Source organism: Genypterus blacodes, unplaced genomic scaffold (assembly GCF_046128005.1).
Source record: "Genypterus blacodes isolate CSIRO-AG114 ecotype Tasmania unplaced genomic scaffold, CSIRO-AGI_Gbla_v1 ptg000037l_1, whole genome shotgun sequence".
Lineage (NCBI taxonomy): Eukaryota > Metazoa > Chordata > Actinopteri > Ophidiiformes > Ophidiidae > Genypterus > Genypterus blacodes.
In genome coordinates, this window is record NW_027466850.1 from 3,066,618 (window position 1) to 3,091,263 (window position 24,646).

General features: G+C 43.6%; 1 protein-coding gene across 1 annotated transcript in view; it reads right to left on the reverse strand.

Annotated features, from left to right (window-relative positions):
* Positions 1-24,646, reverse strand: part of magi3b (membrane associated guanylate kinase, WW and PDZ domain containing 3b) — a 99,893-nt gene that overhangs the window by 10,209 nt on the left and 65,038 nt on the right. The window contains exons 3-10 of the mRNA XM_076147313.1: positions 17,413-17,532; positions 11,983-12,189; positions 9,915-10,083; positions 8,616-8,695; positions 6,471-6,528; positions 5,202-5,305; positions 1,968-2,159; positions 619-1,266 (exon numbers count right to left, since the gene is read on the reverse strand). Of these exons, the coding sequence (XP_076003428.1) occupies positions 619-1,266; positions 1,968-2,159; positions 5,202-5,305; positions 6,471-6,528; positions 8,616-8,695; positions 9,915-10,083; positions 11,983-12,189; positions 17,413-17,532 (1,578 nt within the window). The remainder of the gene's footprint in view (positions 1-618; positions 1,267-1,967; positions 2,160-5,201; positions 5,306-6,470; positions 6,529-8,615; positions 8,696-9,914; positions 10,084-11,982; positions 12,190-17,412; positions 17,533-24,646) is intronic.

A 24,646-nucleotide genomic window follows, 5' to 3' on the forward strand; every position in this document is an offset into this window, starting at 1 on the left:
ACCGTGGCTATGCATGAATGCAGAAATCCCCTGAACGCAGCAGATGATCAAAGCCAATCTGGGACTGAACAACTCGCACAGTGATTCCCTCAGGAAGCTGGAGATGGATGAATGAGACATTTGAAGGGTAATGTAATGTAATGTAATTCCGCCTCTCCGACGTGTGCTTGACCACAGTATAGACTGGGAGTCAAAGCAAACACACACATGCAGCACGGAGACTTGAGATGCAAATTTAATGTTTGTGTTTGTAAAGAAGAAGAAAAAGAAGATTCTATTATACTGCAAGGGGGCTTTTCTCAAAGTGTTGGGATATTGAAATATTTTCAAATTCCATGGCAACAGCATAGAAACCAGTGGATGGAATTCTTTTCAGGAGGAAATAACTGTGGTGACCTCAAACAGACACACAGTGACACCGCCCAGGCATCTATACCACAACAGAGTGTGTGTGCTCAGTGAACAGACATCACCTTCAAAATCATCTCACCTCCTGTCAGAATCAGCACGCTGACCTGTTGCACTGTTGAAGTTGTATAATGGATGGATACAATGTTAAGAGATGGATGGAGGAGAGGATAGACAGACAGATGACAGAATGTTGTTCCAGCTTCTCACCTCCTCGCAGCACGATGACATTGACCTCGCTGCCCACTGCTAGATCTTTGAGGATGTCCACCACTTGGGCGTGGCTTAGCGTCTGGACATTTTCTCTGTTGATTTCCTTAATGACGTCTCCTTTCTGCAGACCTCGGCACCACTGGGCATCTAGGATCATCTTCACTTTCTGGCCCAGTGGGCAGTCAGCGATGGCAAACCCAAATCCTCCAGGGCCCTTAACCAGCGGCACGCTCACCAGCTCTGGCTGTAGCATTGCCGTGGCCACCTCTACCCGCTCCCCTTGCCTCCCGTTGGGCAAGGCTGCCACAACAGGCCGCCCGCTAGCGTCTGTAGTCACATAATGGAGCTCTTGAGAAGAACCGTGGAGGACATCGCCTTTCACAAGCAGAGGCTGTCCATTAATGAGGGGTACGGCTGTTACCACCTCTCCCCCATGCAGGGCCTGCGGGGGCTGTGCAGCTGGTGGAGGAGGAGGAGGTGGAAGAGGGTCATCGTTGTCTAGGTCCACATCCGGGGGAAGTGGGTAACCACGGCAAAGAACCATGTCTACATACTGGTTGATGGGAATGGACTGGAACATCTGCACCACGTCTGGATGGGTCTTCCCCAACACACACATCCCATTGATCTCAACGATCACGTCACCTGTGACAGAGGGAACATAGGAACAAAGTGTCCAGTACTTAATATTGGTATTGGAGAGTAAGTGCTTCCCAAAGGATTCTAGACAAGTAAAAAGTTCCTTTCCACTTCTATGCCCTTGTTTTTTCATTTTGGCAATTCCTTCTGTCAGTTTTCCTTCCATTTATTCTCAGTCTGACACTCGTTCCTACTTTCTTTCCCCCACTTGCTCCATTGTTGAGCAGAGTATCTCAGCCACTACTTCACAGAGCGGAGATGGCCGTATATCCTGTCACATTTTACCTTTGTACCCCATCACACAGACACTTTATGCACACTCACATACACAGAGCACACAGCCTAGGGTTATGTTGACGTCCAAAAGACAATAGCGAGATCAGAAACTGAACAACAAAGATGAGTTTACATACACTGTGACATGAGAGTCAGACAAAAACACCTTAGAGATGCTGTTGTTGTCTTGTTGAACTCTTTGTGGTAAGTGAACACCACAGAGGTTAGACCAGTTCCTGTAATACACTACAGTATAAACAAAGTGTTTGCCATTGTCCCTATTTATGGCACAGTACAGGAAATCTAAATGTGCCTAACCAGTCTACCAGAGCTTCCAAGTAGGTGAACATATGAACAGAAACATGAATTCCCTTTCCATTCTTCTAGTTCTGTGTTGCCTGTCAGAGGACACCTGCAGAGGTTTTGCTCACCAGAAGCCATCTTGTTGTCGTGAGCAGCAGGACCATCGCTGAGCACATTTTTCACCTGCAGAAATTCATCCGTGCGGTCACCTCCGATGATGGTGAAGCCAAATCCCTGAGGGCTCTTCTTCAGCGCCGTGTGGTACAACTCACCCTTCAGCTGACTGGGGTCTGCAGTGAAGCCGGACGTACCTCCCTTACCTATGAGCAAAGCGTATATGTGAGTAAATGCAAACCACTGGGCGGTGCGCCACATCATAAGAAACAACTGTGATTAATGTATTCATACACTTAAAAGACGGGAAAATCCCTGCGTCTGCACTACATGTCAATTACATGCAGAATGTGCTACGGATCAACAAGGCAATTAGCCATGCCTGCGTTTGATACACAGGGAGCTTTATGAGCAATCCTGATGCGACATGAACCCACAAGACAGATGTAAGAGATAACATTATGTCAAACGGGAGTTATGGTGGCTAATTAACCAATGTAAGTGGAGCTGCATGCTTCTCTTTACAGTGTTTTGGAACGGAACAGCGATGTAGCACCTCTGACAAAGTCTAATTTAGAAGATGTCCACTCTCATCCTCTTCCAACTGCAGCCAGTGACTCGGAAAAAAAAAGAAGGTTTGTCAGTGTGGACTTTTTATAACTTGAGTAAAGGAGCAACTTAAGGTCAGTGGCAACATCAGTATGGAGCAGCAGCTTGGCGGTGGCATACACATTACAGTAGATAACCAACTGTCAGGGTCACACTGCATTAAATTGAGCAGCTTCGCTATCAGGAATTACTGTGGTATCAGCACTTTAGATCACGAACACAACATTTTCCTCAGTGCCTGACAGCTCCTGGGCTGGGCAGCATTATAGCTCAAACCAGAAAACAGTGCAGCTAACGACGGCGGCGGCGGCGTAGAGGACTGGTGGACTTGGCTTTATAGTGGATCTACATAGAGACAGGACGGGATGGAGAAATAACAAGAAATCCTTCAACATTTGAAAGATGACTTGTCGGCAAAGTGACCCTGAGATGTACAATGTGTTTGTAAAGTGCAAAAAGCATTCAAGCGTTGAAGAAAAATAAAATACATATCTGCATGACTGGATTTGTCAAAAAAGACTGTCTGCAATATTCTCTGAGCTTTTAACAATTAAAAAGGTAAAAATAAGTGATAGTTGAAGTGAATGTCAAAAAAAAACTTTCAAAAAAACTTACAGTGCATTATTAACTATTTGTTTTTTTAGAACCATGCCAGCTAAGATGTGATGGCACAGAGGGAAAGAAGGTTATGAAACATACGTGGACATGAAATGTGACATACTGCTGATATCTGTCTCTTGTCTATTGTCTCATTTGCATTTTGTCATTTTGTGCTTTTACAAAAACACATTAACTAATACACACATGTCCATATCAGCCCCAAGAGGCTCTTATCACCTCTCTAGATAATCTTTCTGTCGTTACACCGTTAGTGGACATGAAAGATGAACAGAGGCATGTACTGACATTTTTCATCATAGTGAATACTAATACTAAAGCATAAAAGCACTAAAACATGTAACTGCAGCTTCTAAATGGTGAGCTCCTTCCAAATTCCTTCTAGCTTGACTCTAAAATAACCGGGTTTTCTCTGATTTCTTTCATTTTTCATTTTTACAACCCTTAAACTGAAATCACACCCTCATCAAATGATTCAGCGGTTTCAAACTGCCACTACAGACACGATTGCGATCACAGCCGGCGTGGACTCCAGACGTCTACACTGATGCGAGGATCAAGCTAAGTTAATTTACATAATCACATTTAAATTGCTCAATAAACACAAAGTGGAATATGATTTTTCTGCCCTTTGATGGAGGGGAAATACGACCGGTTGTGTGTTTGTGTATGCCCAAGAAACCCCAGAAGCAATGGAGTGAAGAAAGAGAGTGATGAGAGAGTGTGTGCGGCGTGTGTGAGCCTGTACTTGAAGTGGGACAGTCCAAAGACGATCTGTGTGTAGACTTTGAAATCCAGAGGAGACAGTCACACCAAACTTTCCCTATCTCACCCCAATGGTGTAAATATCCACTGACATTATTCAGTCTAGTTGAGTCGACATTGTTCCACATCCGATAGTTTATAAATAATTGATCTTGGGAGGACAACAACTGACTTATTGTGACTCCGCACAAGAATACAATGTAGACAATGGAACGGAAACAAGCAGACATGCAGACACGCGGGCACAAAGCCCCGGCATGTTGACTGACTGACAAACACCCGCGGATGAGTCTCGTCTGCAGCTTGAGCCGTAGAGGAGCGACTCATATGAACCTCCCTGGGAATTCCTACATTAGAAAACGGGAAAAAAATCTGAAACCTCGCCCCAGGTGCAACTGCCAACTGACTGTGTTTTGTAATCATCATAGCAACTGTCTGACAGCTCGCTAGGTTGTGTAATCTGTAATCAGGGGCGAGATGGCGGTTTCCTCGATCCCCATACACCTGAGCAGAGCGCCTTATTATGCCTTGCGTCTCCGATGTGCTGTTCCGCCAGCTGGTGCCACACATCCTGCCTCCTCCCATGCCTTCATTGTCTCACTACCTCAATACCATGTCATTGGGAAGCACCTGTCTATCTGCAATGCTGCTGCACCATAATCCATTACGCACACAACAAAATCTTGGATTATGGGGGAAAAAAAAGGGAAAACAGGCTCATTTAAATTTGTTTGAGTCTTCTTAATAGTTGAAAGTACGGCCGACCTTGTTCGAAATGACAACACACTCGCTGCTGTCTAACGTCAGACAGCAGATGCATCACAAAGCGCTGACTGCAGAGCACAGGCCAAACTAATTACAGTAAAATTATATTTACTTGATGCTTTTGACTGGGTTGGAGAAAAGGAGCCGGTAGAATTAGAGAGGAGGAAAAAGGGATCTTGTTGAGGTGACTGGAGGTTCTGTTCTTCCAACACAAACAGGCAGTCACAGTTGCTACCAGAATGCTAGTGGAAGTAATTATAGCTATATTTGCATGACTGGGGGGGGGGGGGGGGGAGAGTTCACACAGATGAGACCAAGGTAAGAGACTTCTAAAGGTCAGAGTTCTGCATGCAGACAAACACTCTTGCATCTGCGGGTAATAAGATCTAATTCTTGTATGTTCTTTTTCTCCGACCCCTTTATGGTTGTTCTCTTTTAACGTTATAGCTAAAAGGGAGCTGGAGCGAGGAAGAAAATTCATCTTGTGTTACCTTGAGACGGTGCTACGACTTGTTGGAGAGCAGCCGTCTCCTGGCTCAGCTTCTTCTTTGCCTCCAGGACGGGGTTCTCAAACTGGGTTTTCTGGTTGATGTGGCTAGAAGATAAACACACCCAGATTTAGGAGAAGATTTGGGACGCACACACACACACACACACACACACACACAGCTCATTGCACCTTTTCTAGCCAATTCATTATGTATGCACATTCCCTGTAAAGGAAGCATAATTTGATAATAGAGGGATGCTATAGCCGCTCCGGTCTAATGTATTCATAAACACATTACACATAAACACGGGCACATATCCTCTTTGTACGGGGAAACGCTCCGCAGCTTTTAGCAAGTTAATACTGCAGGAAATCAACCGGCAGCCTCCAGAACCTCTAAACAAGGTAAACAGCCTGTTGTCCCCCCGGCATACACAGCGGAGACATTGCTTTGTAGGCGACCATTTCAAGCTCCAACACTGGCAGCTCCATCTCTCTGCCACTAACTCCCCTTGTCCATTTGCGGGGTTTTCACTTACTTTTTAGCTACAATGGATCTTTCTGCAGGCTGAGCAATAAAAGAGTGCAAGCATTCTTATTTTCTTTTCACCCCAACAGATTGCTTCCTCATTTTTTCCCCCACCCCCTCCCCTCCTCCACTCCTCCCTCCCTGCATTCTAGTTGATCTCCCCACTTTCTGCAGTGCTGGTACAACGGACGCGTTTCACCGATTTCCTGCTGGGGCTGTGAGCACAGGAACACATTTCGCACAGGAACGAATACAATCCGCAGAGACACACATGTATTGCACACACACACACACACACAAACACACACACTTGCACAAACATTGGAGGAGCGCAGCGAGAGCACAATCAGACTTGTGCTTCCATACAGGTCACTGCATTGTCACCTGCAGAGCTTCATTTTGCCACCCACTGATAAACAATAGGAAAGCCCTGATCAGCACCTTCCACTCTCCTCCAGGTAAATGCCTCTCTGCGTGTTGCATAACTCAGAGCGTCCTCACATCACATGAACACATTCAAAGAGAGCTGCATGCCAGATCCATTTGTTTATTTTTAGACAATATTGATCTACACCGGTCCATTGCTAATGCACACTAAGCAGTGTAATATGCACTTATGCCCCGATCCCTCTGGCGAAATGTAGCGCATCTATGAGGGATGTGTGATAAAAACACTCTGCTCTGTTTGCTGTTGAAGTACTAGAAAATTATATAAAAATCAATAAATTCAATGAAACTTACTCAACGTAGTATGTGCCGTACTGTGGGTCGTCAATTTCCTCCCAGCCGTAGGGTAACTCTGTAAAAACAGATGCGCCATTGTGTTTAGATGCACAAGAACATGCAAATATGGACACACACACACACACACACACACACACACACACACACACACACACACACACACACACACACACACACACACACACACACACACACACACACAGATAACAGAGGACGGGCAGGACAGGAAAACGCTGAACTCGGTCGCTCACTCTTCATCAAGACTGAGGAGGAATCTGAATGGAGGAATCTGTTATTGTTTCTTTGAGCCATTTGATTTCAATATCTCTCATAAAATTACGATTAATTCTGTTCTTTTGTGTGCTTATTTTCCTGGGTTGATTAATCTATATTTCATTTAAGGCTAAAATTATACCTCTGCTTATTATGCAAGAAACCTTCCCTGTATTACGTGCTCTAAATGAATGGTTCCTAAACTGCCATATGTACCACTGGGGGTACTTGAAGTGCCCACTGGTGGTAACCCACATAACTCTAAGATGATCTGCAGAGAATCAGACCAAATTAAATCTATGGAAATCCTGTAATTATGGCATAAAAGGTGAATTCTCCTTATTTCTTTATTGTCTTTTAATTAAGAAGCCCGGCTCATCTCCTCTGTACACTGAGTTTGATTCCACGTTTGAGAAGTTTGCATTAAATCATCCCACGTCCGCTGTAAATGTGAATTTTTAAGCAATATATGAAGAGAAGCCAAACATTATGTTGAGCTACGGCCGCTGTGACCGCCGTATTCTCACCTCACAGCCTTGTTTAGCACATTAAAGTAGCCATGAAAATAGCCCGTCGTAATTTAATGAATATCTTTGTGGTTTCAATAAGCAGGCAGGCAGGAATCGCTGATGAACGTCACGGCCCGGTGAACATATCAGGCTGGGGTGGGGGGGAGGAGGGGTGCAGACTGAGCTACAGAGCTTTGGAGCTACAGAGCTTTTGGAGTCGCTTTTCAGAAGCAGCACACCAACTTGCTTTCCTTTTCCGACTGGCAATAAAAACCCATTAAAACCAGCCTAGAAGGGTCTCAGTGTTTTGGCCATATTGCTGTCTGCGCCTGCACTTAGCCCACATTACCATCCAGAGGAAACAAAACGCAAACACTTCAATTCCAGGGAACATGACCAGCTATTCACACAGGTCTGAATATCTTGTTGTAAGATTATTAATTTGTTTCCATGTTTAGTCGACGCTAGAAAAGCTGAACAGCAGACTGGATGTTTGACCTCAACGTCTAACACATCTATGATGGGAAAACACGCTTACACAGAGAGCAATGAGTCAGAAAAACATTTAAACATTCCTTTAAATGTCAAACAAATTATAACAACATCATCTTTCAAACCCATTTAACCCATTTATCTGCTTATATGCAGCTAAACAGGATTAAATGTAATTGAATTCATTACTTGTTTTCCGGTCAGATAATGTTTTGTTGTGGCTAAATATTAAGGTCGAATTCAGCTATTTACCAAACAATTTTTTTAAAATTCGTTGTAACCTAAAGGCCGTAGTAGACTTCCCCCGACACACTGGTTGGGGATCAATTGGATGGGGGCCTGCTCCGACTACGTTCCATCAGGCACCACCGCTTCATGCAACCACGCTTCATGCAACCACGCTTCAAGTCCCGTTTCACTGCTTGCGGTGCGGTGTGAAAATTAGGAAGAGCTACAATTCTCTCTTCCGTGCTTTGTCTTCTTCTGCAGGCAGAACTGAAATCACTGTTGTATCCGTTTATATCCCCGTCTATAATTGTGTATAGTAGTAAATGCAGAGTTTGTGCCGTTTCCTCCATTTCCTCCCCCAGTGTGGGTATTTAGAAAAGGTATAATCACATTTACCTACCGACTGGGTCTCCAACTGGATTTAAAGGGCTGTGGTGGAAGAAGCTACTATGGCCTTTACTCCTTTCCTTAGTGTGTTCTCTTGGTTTAAAACCGTTTTCTCAGGAGTTTATACTGTAGCTAACCACATAAGTAACATTATATTTTGGCTGCAGCTTAACTACTTTGAAACTGTAGCTTTTCAAAGTACTCTGGATTTAAAGTAGCTTCCCCCAACACTGAATATTTGTTGTGTACACACCTCCATCCTCACACTTCTCAGGAGGCTTAGCTTTCTTTGCCAGGCGGGGGTCCAGCCATGTGGTGGTCTTGGTATTGTGACTGTGGAAAACAAAGATCAGCCAAATAAGATTAACTATAAAATCTTTCACCAGCTGAGAAATTGCTGACAAGATACAACATAGTTCCCTAACAAAATCTACTGCGATGGAATAAAACCGGCAGCCGTATTCTCCTGTGTGACAAAAGGTTACTGGCTTCATTCCCACAAATGTAATCTTGTGGTTTACATTCAGCTGTCATATTAACATGGTTAGGTGGCCTTTTCCAAAGGAGAAACCCTCCGAATGTGAAACATGACAAGCTCATTTATCATCACGTGTGTTAAAACAACTGGGCTGTGTAATCAGGAGGAAAATCACAATGGTTTTATGATATTTTCAGACACACGTGGCTCAGAGTGTGTGCGTGTGCCGTATGTCCACCCACACACACACATCGACAGCTGCAGCTCTGGGCTTTACAGTCTATGATGGAGGTAGTTCAAACACACCATTTGTGCAGCGCCGGGATTTATATCAATTTTTGCCAGTCAAGCCTGTTACATAGCAGGATCCCTTACTGAGGCGATTCAAAGTCACAATCACAAGAACGTATCTGGATAAGCTTCATCAATATTAATACGTCCTATATTAACATGTTGTGCAGCATTTGCGGTCAAGATGAAGAAGTCTTGGAACCCTGCAGGAACCTCGCTCATTGCCAGATCATCTCAGCATGTTCGACTCTCTTCTACGACTGCCGACTTCTGTGTAGGCAACATGTGGTTTGGCCGGTGGTCATTTCTAAGCAGAACACTATGAACTTTCCCAGGGGTGCTCATGGATCCTTCTCACACGTTTTAAATCCGTTCTTCATGTTTTTACAGTGAGTGTGTGTCTGCTTTGTCCATTTTCACAGTTCACAGACGCTTACTTATCTCTGGACCTTGTATGTTCTAATCACCAAACTCAAATTGAATGACGATAATGAATTACTGTCACAAAAAATGAGACTGCTTAATACTTGATTTCCTACCAGATCAAGTCAATACAAAATGTAATCCAGTTTGTTTTTGGGTAATGAAACATTGTTAAATAGGTTAAACTCTCAGCTGCTATTGTTCCTGATTTAATCTGAGATCAGAGCTGGGAAAATAATCCCTGTGTATTTAGTCATTATGGGAGGAAGAATTAGCAGCACTACTTACTGTGTTTACACTTCTAATGTTTGCAAAGCAGAACTTAAAATCACTGGAGATCAAGTCGACCACATGACTTACTCAATGAAGTAGACCATGCCGGTCTCGGTATAAGCCATCTCCCAATTAAGTGGCAGGGGTTCCAGGCTGTCGTCACGGGGAAGAGAGCTCCATGTACGGAAGTCCAAAGTGCCGCTGGGCTGCGTGTAGCTGGGTACAGCTTTCCTCCACTCTGCCCCGTCTTTATGCTCTGAGGACAGAAGCGGACGAATGGTTAAAGACTAAAACAGAGTAGGACAGAAGCTCAGGGTGAAAGGTTAGCCCGCCGGCGCACCTCACTCCTCCTGTTATCCAAGATTGCTGGAGGGAAGTGGAGGCAGTGCGCGATGTCACACATGGGATTTGCATGTGAGTGATGTGCCATTTCACCAAAGGGCTGTTTTCCATTTTGCATATGTACGCAGTGTGAATGTTTATGCCAGTGTGTGTGCATATATATTCCCTGTGGATAGAATGATAGAGACTGAGATTCACATTAGAAAAGGTCCATTTGAGGCCCGAGGCAATTTCTGTGTGATAATGCTGCACCACTGCGCTTACATATGCGGTATACCGTGTATCCTACTCTGTTGCATTAGAAGTCGCTTCCCTTTAATGACAAACTGCCCTTCATCAATACAACAAAAGATCTGGTGTTCATTCACACACTCACTGAAGATGTTGTTTTAGAATTATTCCCTCAAAGTGATCGTACCTTAAAGTTAGATTGGATTAAACATTTTTGCCAAAAATTTCACCCACACACACACACACACAGGTGCCAATCATCAGGATCCACACAGATGCTGAATGTGCAGTAGCTACACTACGAAAGGCCATGATGAGGTAAGAGAGGTGAGGTCATCTATCAGGTTCAGAGCAGAGTCAGACCCACTCGACCAGATAACTCAGACAGGTTATCACGGGTGCAGAGCGCAGGGAAGGATGATGAGGACAGTGAGAGGAAAGATGGGAGGAAGCTACAGTCAAGAGTTGAGAGACCCAAAGCTCACATTTTCCATTAACCTCTTTTTCATCCGACCATAACTCTGCCCATCTACGGCTGAGCTGAGATTTTTGCTGCCAGAGTTGTGGGTTGCAGCAAAGCAGCCATTTGAGACTGGTTGCTTTCCATAAGAAGAACTCTTGGCTGTCTCAACGCTTTTGTGTTTGATTTCAATATGACAGAGCAGTTGGGTAAACACACTTTGGATTTCTGTGAATCCTTTGTACAGCTGTGCAAGCAGAATGTGAGCCTTGACTGTCAAAACAATGTCTCAATGTTTTGCTGGGAAAACAATGGAATTTCAATGTCAGCACGGACCTGTTCTGATTCTCTCACTATAAGAACCCAGGCATCATGCGCAGTATGTAACCTAATTCTGTGGGAGGCCTGTTCTCCTTGTGTGCATTAAGGACGGTTCTACTCCTTGGAGAGCTGAGGAGTTGGCTTGATTGATCACATACACGATAACCTGCACAATTTCTCAAGGTGACCCGCAATTCATTCATTCCATATGATTAGATACACCCGGACAATCTCTGCAAATCTTAACCTGGTGATGCATTATAAAGATAAGCTCGTCCATGTTTGTATCTGAAGAGGCAAGAACATTACAAAGACCACCAGTGAGTAACATTCACAAAAAGGGATTGGGAGTCTCATAGATCAGTCAGTTGAACCTTTAGAGGGCAGTATGAGAGGCCACACACCTTAAAACTACATATTCAGTTCCACCATTTCTGCTACTCAAAGCCAGCTAATAAAAGAGTTGGACCATATTAGCATTGAATTTTGAAAATATGTTAAAACAGGTTTTTATTGCAGAATCATCATCATCATCATCATCTTAGCTACACATCAGTAACATTTGCATTTTTCTAGCCGCACTGATGGACTGCAAAGCAATAAATCGACCCCCTGTGGAAGCGTACTGTATATTTATAACCTCTGGATCAATATCTGGATCCGGCCTGTCAACATTAAAGATCAGCATCTTAATGCTTAAGAAATAAACCAATCTCTTCTTTGTCAAAGGCTGGTGATAAACACATCCAGCTTGGTGGAGGCGGTGGCGTCTAGCAGCTTTGACGTTTACTGTTCACTAACCGGGCAATCCGTTGACCAGTGGAGGCCTCTCGTCGTCATCCTCCTCCTCGGGGACCACGCTGTCTTTCCTGTCCATGTTACTGACAGAGGTGGTGCGTTTCCTGGGGACTTCGCCGCCGTAGTCTTCATCAAACAACACCTGATCCACCAGGTCGGGCTGCACCAGGTTGGGTTCTGCTGGAGGCTTCGGGGTCCCATAGTAGTTTCCTGAGAGAGTAGAGATGAGTGGGAAGAAAGAGAGAGAGAGAGGGAAAGAGAGAGAGAGAGAGAGAGACAGGGAGACAGAGAGAGAGAGACAACCACAGAGGTAAATATTGAGAGAAAAGCTAAGTGGAGTTTACCTTTGGAGAGAAATGCAAAAAGGGGAAATACCAAATTAAAGTCCTAGATGTCACACAGTATAATACTCAAGGTTAGGCTATTACCATTATTAAGCATTTTTAGAGGTTATCAGCGCTTGATCTAAATGGGCTCCACATCGCCGTGCCCCCTGCTTTGTTTTCCCTTGATCGCTGCACCACAGGCCTGTCATGATTCATGTAACATTAAATTCACTTCACTTAGGATTTGCCAGCAACTAATTACACTGATCATTGAATACAGCAATTATCTGTTGCTCAGCTTGCTTTTTTCCTCTGATGGAGAAAATCCTTGTGTTCAAGATTATAAATATTCAGTGGGATAATGGCGCTCTGTAAAGAGAGAGAGAGAGAGAGAGGGAGGGAGGGGGCAGCAAAACTTTGTGGAATTATTTGCTCATTTAGCTCATGTGGTAATCTATCTACGTATGGCGGGTGAACAGTGCGTGGAACTCATTTTAGGCGTAGAATAAGTAATTATTCAACCTCCATTTAGATTATAAATAATGCGCATACCAATTTATACCCCTACTGTTTATAATCATTACTTGCTTGCTAAATGCATCTCTGTCAGATGTGTTTATGCAGCACTATTAAACTAACTTTGCAGTGGTTTATTTGTAAGGCCCTAATATTTACTCATTTTGGATAATAAGTGATGAACGGATTGAGACTAAGCAGCTAAATTGTGATTTATAATTAACTTAATTGAAGAATAGAGAGAGACACCGTTGGGAAACAGGGATTTTCAGCAAATTAATTATCCTCCATAAACTTGATCTCATTTCATTTGGATGCAGAAGTGTCTAAGGCCTTTGATAATAAGAACCTTTGATGTATTTAACATGAACATGCAAACGCTGGACTCTAACAGAGGCATTTACCAAAACTCCACATCGTCTCAGACTGGCACAGGAAGAGAAAGGGCGACAATGGCGTGCGTGCCAGGATGAACAGAGGGCTCTGAGGAAAACATTTGAGTCATTGCAGCAGCTTTACAGAATTACACAGTAACTCTGGAGCATCTTTTTTAGATAAGTGAACCCATCTCAAGCCCAGTCTCATCTCCTCAGGCGTGCTAACTACGGTAAAGTGGGTTAATGCAGCTGTGCACATCTTCCTCATTGCAGAGGGATGGTTGAGGAGGAAGAGGAGGAGGAGGAGGAGGAGTGCGAGGGGGTGGATGAAAGCCCGCCCCTCCCCCCCTCCCCGTCGCTTGCTTCTGTGTTCACTTAGCATCACTCATCCGCATTTGTCAAAGATGGCTTCATTAACAGGGGTGGCACACACCGATAGCAGGGAGATATTGTGTGTGCTGCCTAATGCCCGCCTGTCTCCTGCTGACATTCATCAGCCAATCTGTGATTAATTACTTACAAACATGTCTCTTGGCCCCTGAAAAATGTGTCGCAGATACAGAGGTGTGTGAAAGCGCAGAGCCAGTGAAGATTTGCAGCACCATTTGCCATAATAAATGATGGGGGGGAGCCTTGTGAGCTGATGAGCTTGTCCAACGCTACTTGTGATTCTCATGTCTCAAGGTTGATGAGCCAGGAAGAGTGAACCTTCCCTCTAAAATGAAATACAGGCAATTTCATGGTGGCGGAACCAGCTACTGGTAATAAAAAACATTCTTGTTGTCAAGGACACTGTGCTTCATCTGCACAAGGTCGTGGGCATCTTACAAAGATCATGAGCAGGCAATTACGCAATCGCAATGTGTGACTGTCACATCCATGCATGCATGAGATTTGCACTCCCATTTATTTCTAATTTAATGTCTGCTCTTCTGTTTCCCTTCCTCGTTAAAATCCCACTCATTATCACAATGGGGATTCCAAAACAACAGGTTTTAAATGGGTCTCATTTTGACAGAATCTCAAGTTCCACAGTAACTGAGCAAAACAAAACTAAACAATAAATCCAGTCTGAGTGCAGCAATTATTTTCCTGGCAACTATATTTTCAGCTTTGCACTTCATTACAGTGGACTATTCAATTCTGACGCGTCTGATCTGCTCTGTTCCGTAGGAGCGACCCGACCTGAACCTGAGTCACCGACCCTGAGGAAGGACCCAAAGCCCCACAGGGTTTCTTGGTGTGTGTGACACAGATGGCTGATGTGTTTGCTTGGCATTCAACCTGGGAGCCTCCAGACACACATGGTACAGCCAGCATCAGTCTAAACTCACAGGACATGTCTGGGACTTACATTACATTACCACCCATTACAGAGAGGGGGAGCAGTTGGGAGTTCGGTACCTTGCTCAGGGGCACCTGGGCAGGGGCTCAAACTGGCGACCCTCCGGTTCCCAAGCGCAAGCTCTACCGACTGAGCTACTGCCGCCCCGCATAGAGACTTTATAACAGAAGAAGATGGAAGAATGCATAAAAAGGTAACGAAGAATATATAAATATAATCTGGATTTATGCTACAATTGGGGTGTATTTTAGCATTGTTCATACATTTCTCAATAGAAAAGCATTCAGGCAAGTCATCTGGGGGTATTCCTGAGACATCATGATTAACTAAGGATTCCATTAGCGCAGTACCTTGAGCACAGTTCATCTACCCTATAAAACCTTAGGGAAGGCAATTCACGAAACCTCCACAGTGGGAATGCTTCCCAAGTGACCCATTTCAGACGAGGCCTGAACTTATATCTTCACTCACTCCAAGTGATGAATGCAACAGGCCTCTCTGCTGAAAAATGGGCTCCCTTTCAAGCACAGCTAAATGCAACAAATCCCATTTATCCTGTTGCTTTCAGCTCCTCTTTGAGTCGACTGTGCCGCTGTGACAATAACACTCTGCCACTGTGGCCATGGTGGCTTTTGCTGACTGCGTATCAGGAGGGAAAAGGGGCAACCACTATCTTTGAGGGATTGCACGCTGAGACCTTCCAAGTACTGAGAAGCTAATCCACCATCTGTGCGCAGCCAAGCCAGTCCTGCTCCATTGTAAAGCTTTGAGGGGTTTGCATCAGAAGCCAAAGAACTTAAGGAACACGATGCCAATAAATCAACCCCCAATCTCTCTCACTCACTCCCTCACACTCTCTCTCTTTCTCCCTGTTCATCTCCAGGTGTAAATCCCAGCTGACTTCATCTCACAGATGAGGGACCGCTCGTGGGCGACTCGTAGCCTCGTAGCCTCGTAGCTCATCTACATTATGTGTCCATACAGACACAAGAATAGACTGCATTCATTCTGTGTACACAAGTGTAGTGGAGTGTGTTAATACTTGTAACTATATGTGTGTATCTGTTGGTCTAATGTCATCACTTCCATCACGCTAGACTAATAGGCTAGAGAAGAGGGTCAAGGGGTCACCTGAACATGCCTTAACAAGCCCAGCTAATAATGTTAGAATAGGCAATCCACTGTATCTATAGATACAGACACACACACACACACACACACACATACCTCTTAGTACGCATATGCAGAAACACCCAGAGGCAGCTGCTGCCTCAAATCGCTTTTTCTCTAGATGAGGATTTGCTGTTATCTTTTAATGCCCCATCATATAGAAAGGGTGAGATGCGGCTGAACGGGAATGAGAGAATGGTACAGCCTAAGAGCATTCACACCACCAAAGGTTGCCCCTCAAACATTTGGAAAAATCCTTTCCCATTTCACAGCAGGCCAGATTTGTAGTATGAAAGAAAGAGCTTAAAGAGTGTGAGGATTATTATGTTATTGCCGTAATCATTGGGAAATGTGAGAGAATTCATCCACTTCAATCCCTTTATGACACAAATACAGAGACTGTCTGACTTCCCACGACCAAAGCAGGCAAGAGCTTGTGCTCTATTGTGGTAAAATATAAAGGTAGTATAATTTGTAAATACATGGCCATTCAGCTGTATTTAGTAAACATCGCGTTTGAAGAAAATGTTTGCCAACCTACTATCAGTTACCATAATGACATAATCATGTTTTCTGCAATTACTCTTCCATTTACAAATGCATGTTAAACTAAAATGGTGGGTAAGTACTTTAAATGGCTCAAACATTACAAGCTACCAGTAATTTGGGATGATTGTGATGAGCCAAAGCTCATTGGTTCTGTCTGCCTGTGAGAGGAGGGAGCGAGGAGGAGGAAGAGGTTTATCCCATGAATAAAGCATGCGAGTAAGAACACAAGTGGTACCTCCAGACGTTTGACTGTGCAGCCAGCTGGTGAGACCAGCAGGTTGTCTGGTTTACATAAGGCCACCATCGGGTGCTATAGCCCCTTTGGTACACACATTGTTGTGTGTATGTATTGCATAGTGGTGTAAATGCTACAGGTACACACACTCGGTCACACCTGTTACACACACACACACACAACGTATACAAATGCACGCTCGTATGACACATTTGTATCTGTGCTCACAGATATACACACATATGGGGATGGGAGGATATTTCGGTTCATTTTTCCACAGTGTTAATGAAATACAAAAATCCTGCCATGATATGATGGCTGATCAACATGTGAATTGAACAAATATTCACATATTTTTCCGGGTCTAGCAGATTAGAACATATGCTGGGACAGATGAGTGTCGGTTCTATATGCTGTGCAAATGCGTTCTAGTTTGTTATCTCAGACGTCTGCAGGGAAAATTGCATCGCCTGCCACTGCAAAACATCATTTGGTGGTTATTTGTTGTTCTAAAAGCCTGTCTGGTTAAATATTTAGTGTTAGTTAATCCCGGGTTCCCTTTCCTGTAAGTATTTCCCTGTATATAAAAAGTCTGAATACTTCACCCACATCAGCGCGGTGTTCCACATGCAGTGAGGAGAGACGTTACCTGCTACATTAAATGATGGAGTTCATCTGGAGGGCTGTAGTACTCCAGCTAATCTGTCACGTCTAAAAAGTCTTTAATCACGTTTCACTGATCAATACGTTCCGTCCTGCTTGTCACCTTTGACTAAGGTGAGCTGTAAGTCATAATGACGGTGAATATCGAGCTCTATTATAAAGAGTTGTCACAGTGAATTATTTATGGAAATTGCTGCAAATGCACAATGCTGTTTTTTTTTTATACATTTGCATATTTGTGGTGATTCCTACCATCATACGTTCCACTTTCGAGCAGAAGCCCGCTCTCTTCCAGAATCCTGAAGTCTCCAACACTGATGAAGTTGTAGTCCACTCCAGGCACCTCTCCATCTCGAGGAAGTCGTGTGGTGCCTGCAAAACAACAACAAAAGGAACAAATGGTCATAATATGTCCCAATGCCGCTGAAATTCCCCATTCATCACATATAAGGATCACGTCTACGACTCTGTTTGTGTGATTAATCTCATGTCGTGTGATCAATATTTCATGTTGGTGCTTTGCTGTAATAAAAAACCCTTTCCTTAGCTTCTGCCAACAAGGTATTACTGAAGCATGTGGATATTTGTTTGTAATCAAAGGTTACAGCTGAAGCTAAAAATGCATTTCCTGAAGGAAACGTGCTGTGATTGCAAACACTGAAAACGTTGCAGAATGCATAAGAGGTGCCTGAAAGATTAAAACCTGAAGGCCTGACTGAATGGTTTCTGCATCTGAATGAATGAAGAAGTTACAAGCGGTTTGAGCGACAGCTGAAGCTCAAATCCTTTGAAGCTGGCCGTTTGTTTATAAACAACAGGTGCAACCAGTTGAGCAGAACACAGAGCTGAATCAGTGTGAAGAGAAGTAGAAAATGCCTGAAAATTAAATCTTAGTCAACTTGCCTCGAGTCGAACAAAACTCTGAAGTATTTCAAATTCTGAAATGTGCTTGAATGTTTTCTCTGCATGAAGGTATGATTTTTTGGAATTTAATGAATTATTTAATGGGGATTTTTCAGCTGAAAAATGCTGAATATTTGTGAAAATACGAAAGATATGAACACCAAAAGTCATTGAAATGAATATTCTGAGCAGTTTGATGTTTGAATACTGTCTGTGAGTTGAAGTATGCAGAACTAGTGGAGTGCAAAAAAACTATGGAAGAAAACAGAAGAACAATGCTGCTCACAGCAATGAAGTCCAGAGCTGGATACAATAGGGAGAGCAAAAGGGCCGTCTAACCCCTGGTGTAGGTCAGCTTCCTCTCAGTTCCACAGAGACTGAGGTAAATGCAAATGACTCCAAGTCTTTCTGGGCAGAGTGTTTGCTCCTGTGGTCACGTCTCAATACTGATGGATACAAAGCCGTGGGGTGTAAATGGACACTGAATAATTGCATCACCAATGTAAACCAATGAATAAATAAGCAGGATGGTGCCTCCATTGCATTCAAGGCTAATTATATGTTGTGTCAGCAAATGTGCAACTCCATACCAATAATGACCACTCAAGGGGGAGCACGATTGCTCTTATTCATCACATGGGCGGCAGGACAAAGCATGTGAAGCAATCATCAGTCCCTGACATGTATTGTAAGCTCAGGTTCTAAAGCAAATGAATTTGTTGGCCTGGTTGGAGAGTGGGGGTGGGGAGCTATTGTAGACTATCCTGGAGTACAATAGGATAAAGGTGGACAAATATCCCAAAAGCCAAAAATTGATTAGACGGGCTAAAGCAAACAGACAGCGCATTGTCCCAGCAGGCACTTTGAAAATATTCAGTCTGCCTGATATCCATATTGGAGGAATTTCTAAGACAGGAAGTCCCCTGAGATGAGATGAGAAGGACAGAATCAGTTTTTTGGCCAAATAAGCTTTTACACATTCTCGCAATTTCACCCCAAATATCAGTGAGTCTCAATGTCTCTGTGTATTGCAGCGACATCATGCAATTGTGTTTTTCCCCTGTTGAATAAAAGCATACATGGCGTGCTGGTACAAAGGTATGGTCTATTATAACTGCAAGGCAATATGATTATGCATCCCTTCAGTGGATTTCTTTGACACTTGTAGACTGTATGCCAATTAGCACTGGAGCTACACAGCAGTCTGTGGTAGCTTAATGGCCTATTAAGTAACTTTATGTTGCTATTCCCTTTTGTTTTTCCACTCTTGTATTTTCAGCCTAATTGGATTTTGACAGCTCCTGAGCACTCCAGCAATTAAGTAAGAGCGCAATTTGAAAGATAAAACCATCACAGAAGCATTTTACTACAGCATATGTCTTGATACCACATTTTGTGTAACCAAAAGCGGTTGACAATGCGTCGTGTGTGGAAATTCTCATTACCAACATCTCTGCCTACCCGTGCTGGCTTTGGTCCCTTAGAAATGTCCCCTGTAGGCCAATTAGTTGAGCCACAGTTATGTACCTGCCATCCAGGATGTCAAACCCATATATTCCACAAGCCTTGGAATAAAGTTTGCTGAGCTTTGAGGGAAGAGTTGAGTGAAAGCAGGATTTTGTAACATCTGTCACACTTTGCTTTTCAATACTGACGTTGGCACAATGTCTTCACAGGAACCGGTGGAGGCAGATTTTTGTACATCAGAAAAGGTGCAGTTAATTAAAGCAGAGGAGGGATGAGTATGGAGATGTCGAGAGGCTTTATCAAAGGAAACAGGCTTTCTGACAACATTCAGTTATACACAGTGGTGGTTAATACATCAGGGAAATCATGTGGTTTGTGCGATGTCAAGGAGGGGGAGAGGAGTTATAGCAAACCTTTTGAAGAGGCACTTTTAGAATCATGCACAATGTCTTCAGCCATTGTTTTGCAGGATACATCAATCTTTGTAATAAACGATCACTTCACCCGGCGTGAAGACGAGATGTCGTCAGTCACAACTGACGGGCCATAAATTTAACATGCCGGTCTTGAAGGGCCAAGAGAGACAAACAGCAAGCAGGGAAAGAGGACCACTACAAAGCTGAGACGAGTCTTTTGTGGACTATTTCCTTTGAAGAAAAGACACTCTGGGTCAGACGTAGGTACATGAAACAACAATTAAAATATTACTCAATAAGGTAACAAAATATCAAAGCATTTTACAAGGACGCAATTCAACTGCAGTTGCTTAAAAACAACTTGAGTACATGACTCATAAAATCAATGAAACAGGGGTCACCAGAGGAACTGGAGAGGAATTAAAGCACAGATGGCGTCACATAAAAAGGCGAACAAAAGAAACGTTTTCCTATTATAAATTCCAAGCCACTGCAACAGGTGGAGGGCTACTAGTCGCGATTCAGCACTAGGGACTGAGTGGCACAAAATGCAGACTGTCATATACCAGCGGCGGCTTCTGTCAGATGCATGACGGTGTAACGTTGGAAGGAGCTTCACTGTCGTCTTTTAGTTCCTCCAGAGGAGTTCTGATTGCTTTATCCTCAACTTTTGACAATTTCCTGTTCGGATGGTTGAAATAGTGAGATTCTTGTTGCTTAGATTCCCTGAGGCCTGTATCTGTGTCTCCTTCTTGCTGCAATTACTGCTTCCATTGTTGGAGGAAATCCTGCCAGAAGAACTCACTTTTAATACACCTTGGCTAATTTTGCACCTGTTCTTCATAGGCAGAGAAATGTCACACTAAATTGACCCCCTGTTAAATGCGTGACACTTTAGTAAATTCACAGTATACTTAATTAAGCACAATTATAATATCCCTGGCCGTTATCTGCACGATCCTCCCTCAAATACAACTGCAAAGTAGAGAAGAACACCTTGCAATGACTCACAGAGCTGACAGGCAAACCGCGCCTCCAGGCTCGTGTGCCTGTTTGAGACGTAACACGTATGTTTTTTAAGAGCAGAATGTGTCAAATCTGCATCCCAAACCAGCACCAAAGGCTCCGTGCATCTGGCTCTCAGTAGTTCAAACACCTCACAGGCCTTTCAACCAGCTAAATGTGTGTGCTATTCGGTTACAATTATTAACATTGAAAGCAGGAGGGACAGCACTGTTTCATCTTTTTTTAGTATCAACAAAGCCAGTAAAATCCTATGAGCCTCAATCATCAACGTGTGCTCATGTTCAGACCTGAATGGTACGAGGCTATTTTTCTGGGTATCTGTGCATGTGGTGCACCCAGTGTGTGTGTGAGATCAAACTTATTTCTGCATCTCTCTGATCTCAGTTGGCTCTCTACGGCCAAAGTATGACCCCGATCTCCCGGTGCTTTTGGAAAAGGCGCCTCTATTCCATCTTGAGCCTCCCTCAGCTTCTCCTTAGGAGGCCGAATGAGACGGAGCCCATCTCATTGTGGGAGACTCACAGAGTGTAAGAGCTTTGTTCTATGTGTGTCTCTCCTCTTTTACTCTGTCCTTCCAGACTGTCCACCTCTGCTTTCCTCCTTACAGCTTTCCTTGTCACACAATCCGTCTCGCCTTGGGTTTCATAACCAGCCTATTGTTCTCTATGGGATCAGAGTGATGTGGACTGTCTGGATGACATGGAAGCATGTGGTTGTATCAGAGTGCAGCAGTTTGGTTGTTACAGTAGTTGGCACGGAGACATAAAGTGTGATGTGCTGCACGCATTTTCAGTATAAATCCAGCCCTGTATTTGTTTATGTATCATCATAGTCAGCGCATTCAACCAATAGCTTTGTCATGAAAATTTGTAATGTTGTGATTGAATTTACATTTCTGGTGTAACTTTCCTTTCAGCCTACCTTGTATACCTTCTACTCCAGATTTCCAAGACAATTACCTCTCGGATTTCAGAGCACAAATCTGAGACGCCTCTAGCGCCCATTTAGAGTCTGAATCATGTGTGAGATGCAGCCTGTGTCATTCAGCTGTGGGCTTATATATGGGTGCAGAGCGCAATAATCATACTGGAGTAAGTGCAGGAGGAGAGTGAGTTTGGTGAGTTGAGGAAGAGCGAAAGACAAGCCCATTACTCAATCCATGTGTTGCACTGCACCGTAAGGCTTTTAGTAAGGCTATTGTCGGTGGAGATATAAAAAGAAATGAGATATAAAATTGGATAGTTATTTGTGCAAATAGGTAATACACCAAACACCAAAATGGTCCTGGAAATGCGTTTCGATTTTAGATGTTTTAGAGTTTTTCATTCAAACAAATGAAACTATAGACTCAAGGTTTATTCACTCTGTTGTTTCATGCTTCCTACACCCTTCAGCCTCAGAAATAATGATTGCTTTGTTTTGTTTTTTTGCATTTTATTTAGAAATATGGTGGCAATGTGGAAGTGGAAACCAAGAAACCTTAAAAAACAAGGCCGGGGTAATTGAAACAGAGAAAGTGCGAGTGAAGCAGCGAGGGTGAATGATGGAGGACTGAAAAAGAGCCAGTGAATGATGGAGGTGCCACTGTGCGAGTCTGGGTCTCTTGCTCATTAAGACAGTAATTCAAGCAGGGGATTAGAGAGTCAGAGTCATGCTGCAAGTCCACTGGTTGCAGATGATGAATGGCGGCTTTGGGACAGGCTGTAAAACTGTCGTCGACAGCGACCACCGGTGTTACACAGGGAAAGACACAGAACCAGGGACACAGCAGTGTTTAAGATCAGCGAGTGAATGTGAGTGACAGAGACAACCGAGGGACAGCACTGTCCCTGCAGTAGAGAGGGACAACAAAGTCCACCGATGGACAGTTTGGTCAAACTCTACGACCCTCCTAAGGCCCCAAACTGTCATAGACTTGACATTATTTTTTCAAGTTTTCCAAGCTCACTAATTTCTGTCTAAAAATAATAAGGTATACAACGTGTGTGAAAGACTTTGAAAATAAGTATAAAGGCAAGAGAGAAACAAAGAGAGAGAACAGAGGCGGTGGAAGGAGGGCCTGTATGAAGACATCTCCACTGTTCCTGCATTCTACTGGAGGAAAAACAAATTAATTAATCATACATGAAAGGTAAGCAGTTTATTTCCAAAAAAGATTCACACAATGTGCTTACAATTCCCGCCTGAACAAAGCAGAGCAGCTTCCAGCCCCTGGGGGGGAGAGAGAGCTGAGACGCTGCTTGTTTGTGACAGTGCTGCGCCTAAGAGTCTGTCATTGCCTCGGGAGCAGAAGCTCTGCATGTGATGAAAACATTCACTAGACTCAATTAAGTTGCTCCTCTGAACAGAGACTTCAACAGGACATGGTAAATATTTAGGACAGGGTTTCTGCATGAACATCATTATGATGGCCTAATTAACAGATACTGCAGCATTATCACATCTACTGTCGATGTCAGTTCATAATTATCTGGCCCGTCAGAAGATGAAGCCACTCAAAAGGGGAAAGGGGGAATTATTTGAACATCAAAATCTACTTTGGTTTGAGCCAAAAAGCCTGATCTTTCTTCTTCTCTTTCTGTGCCAGCACTCCATTGGGTTCAAAACCTATTACTACTATTAAAAACACATCACAGGAACTATTGGATTGTCGAATCTTCAGAAGAACAGAGTGTACAATTCCTGTATCCAAAGCCATGCTGTGAACCAAACTCCTTTGGGGTTCTGCTACTACGCTTTGCTGCACCAAATGTGTTCTTGTGCAGCTGGAAATAGTTGAAAACATGCATTTGTAATCACTTCTATATGTTTACTGACATTTGGGTTAAATCTTTCATGGCAAACTCGTAGTTTGGTCTTGAAAGTTCTGTGTTTTGCCCCTGAACTGTCTATCACCCAACTGAAGAACTGAAGAAATGAAAAGGATGAGTGAGCGGCCTTGAGCTGTACTGTATATGACCAGAGTAGAGGTCTACAATGGGCCTGAAAGGTGTGTGCCAGTGAATGCAGCACACAGGGTTTGGAACCTCATAAGCAGTTGCGCTTTTGTGACCAAATGATTTGCATACTTTCATTTTCATCCCTCTAATTTAGGGGCTGTTCATGTTTTCACTCAAATGATTCCTGCATAATATGAATAATTACTAAGCTAAAGCGTGAAGCTACAAAAGTGTTTCATTTATTCACAGCACCTGAAAAAGACAGCGCTTTTCCACACAAGTACCATTCATTTGGTTTAAGCAGCCATTCTTTAGTTTAAACGATTAGACCAACAGCTCCTTTACAGTATTGATATTTGATTAAACTATGTCAATGAATGTGCATGTGTGTGAAGGACCACTGGTATTTCACAGGCATGGCTGCGAGCACTGCAGCGTCCACCTTTTTTTATTTATTTGCCAGACAATTACGGCTTTCGGAACACTAACAGTTGGTGACGGCACCGCTGAACAGACTGTCAGAGCGGGAAAGCGGAGCGGCAGCGGGAGAACGCCGGGTTATTTATGGAGAGGATACGGCTTTGATCAGTGTGATGATAGGGAGTAGAAGTAAATAAGTTACACGGGGGTTACAATCATGCCTTTGCTTGAGTTGCTATGGTGATATTAAAGTGTGTGTGACTGTGTGATTCATATAAAGAGTGTGACAGAGAGCTGAGAGAGGATGACAATGTG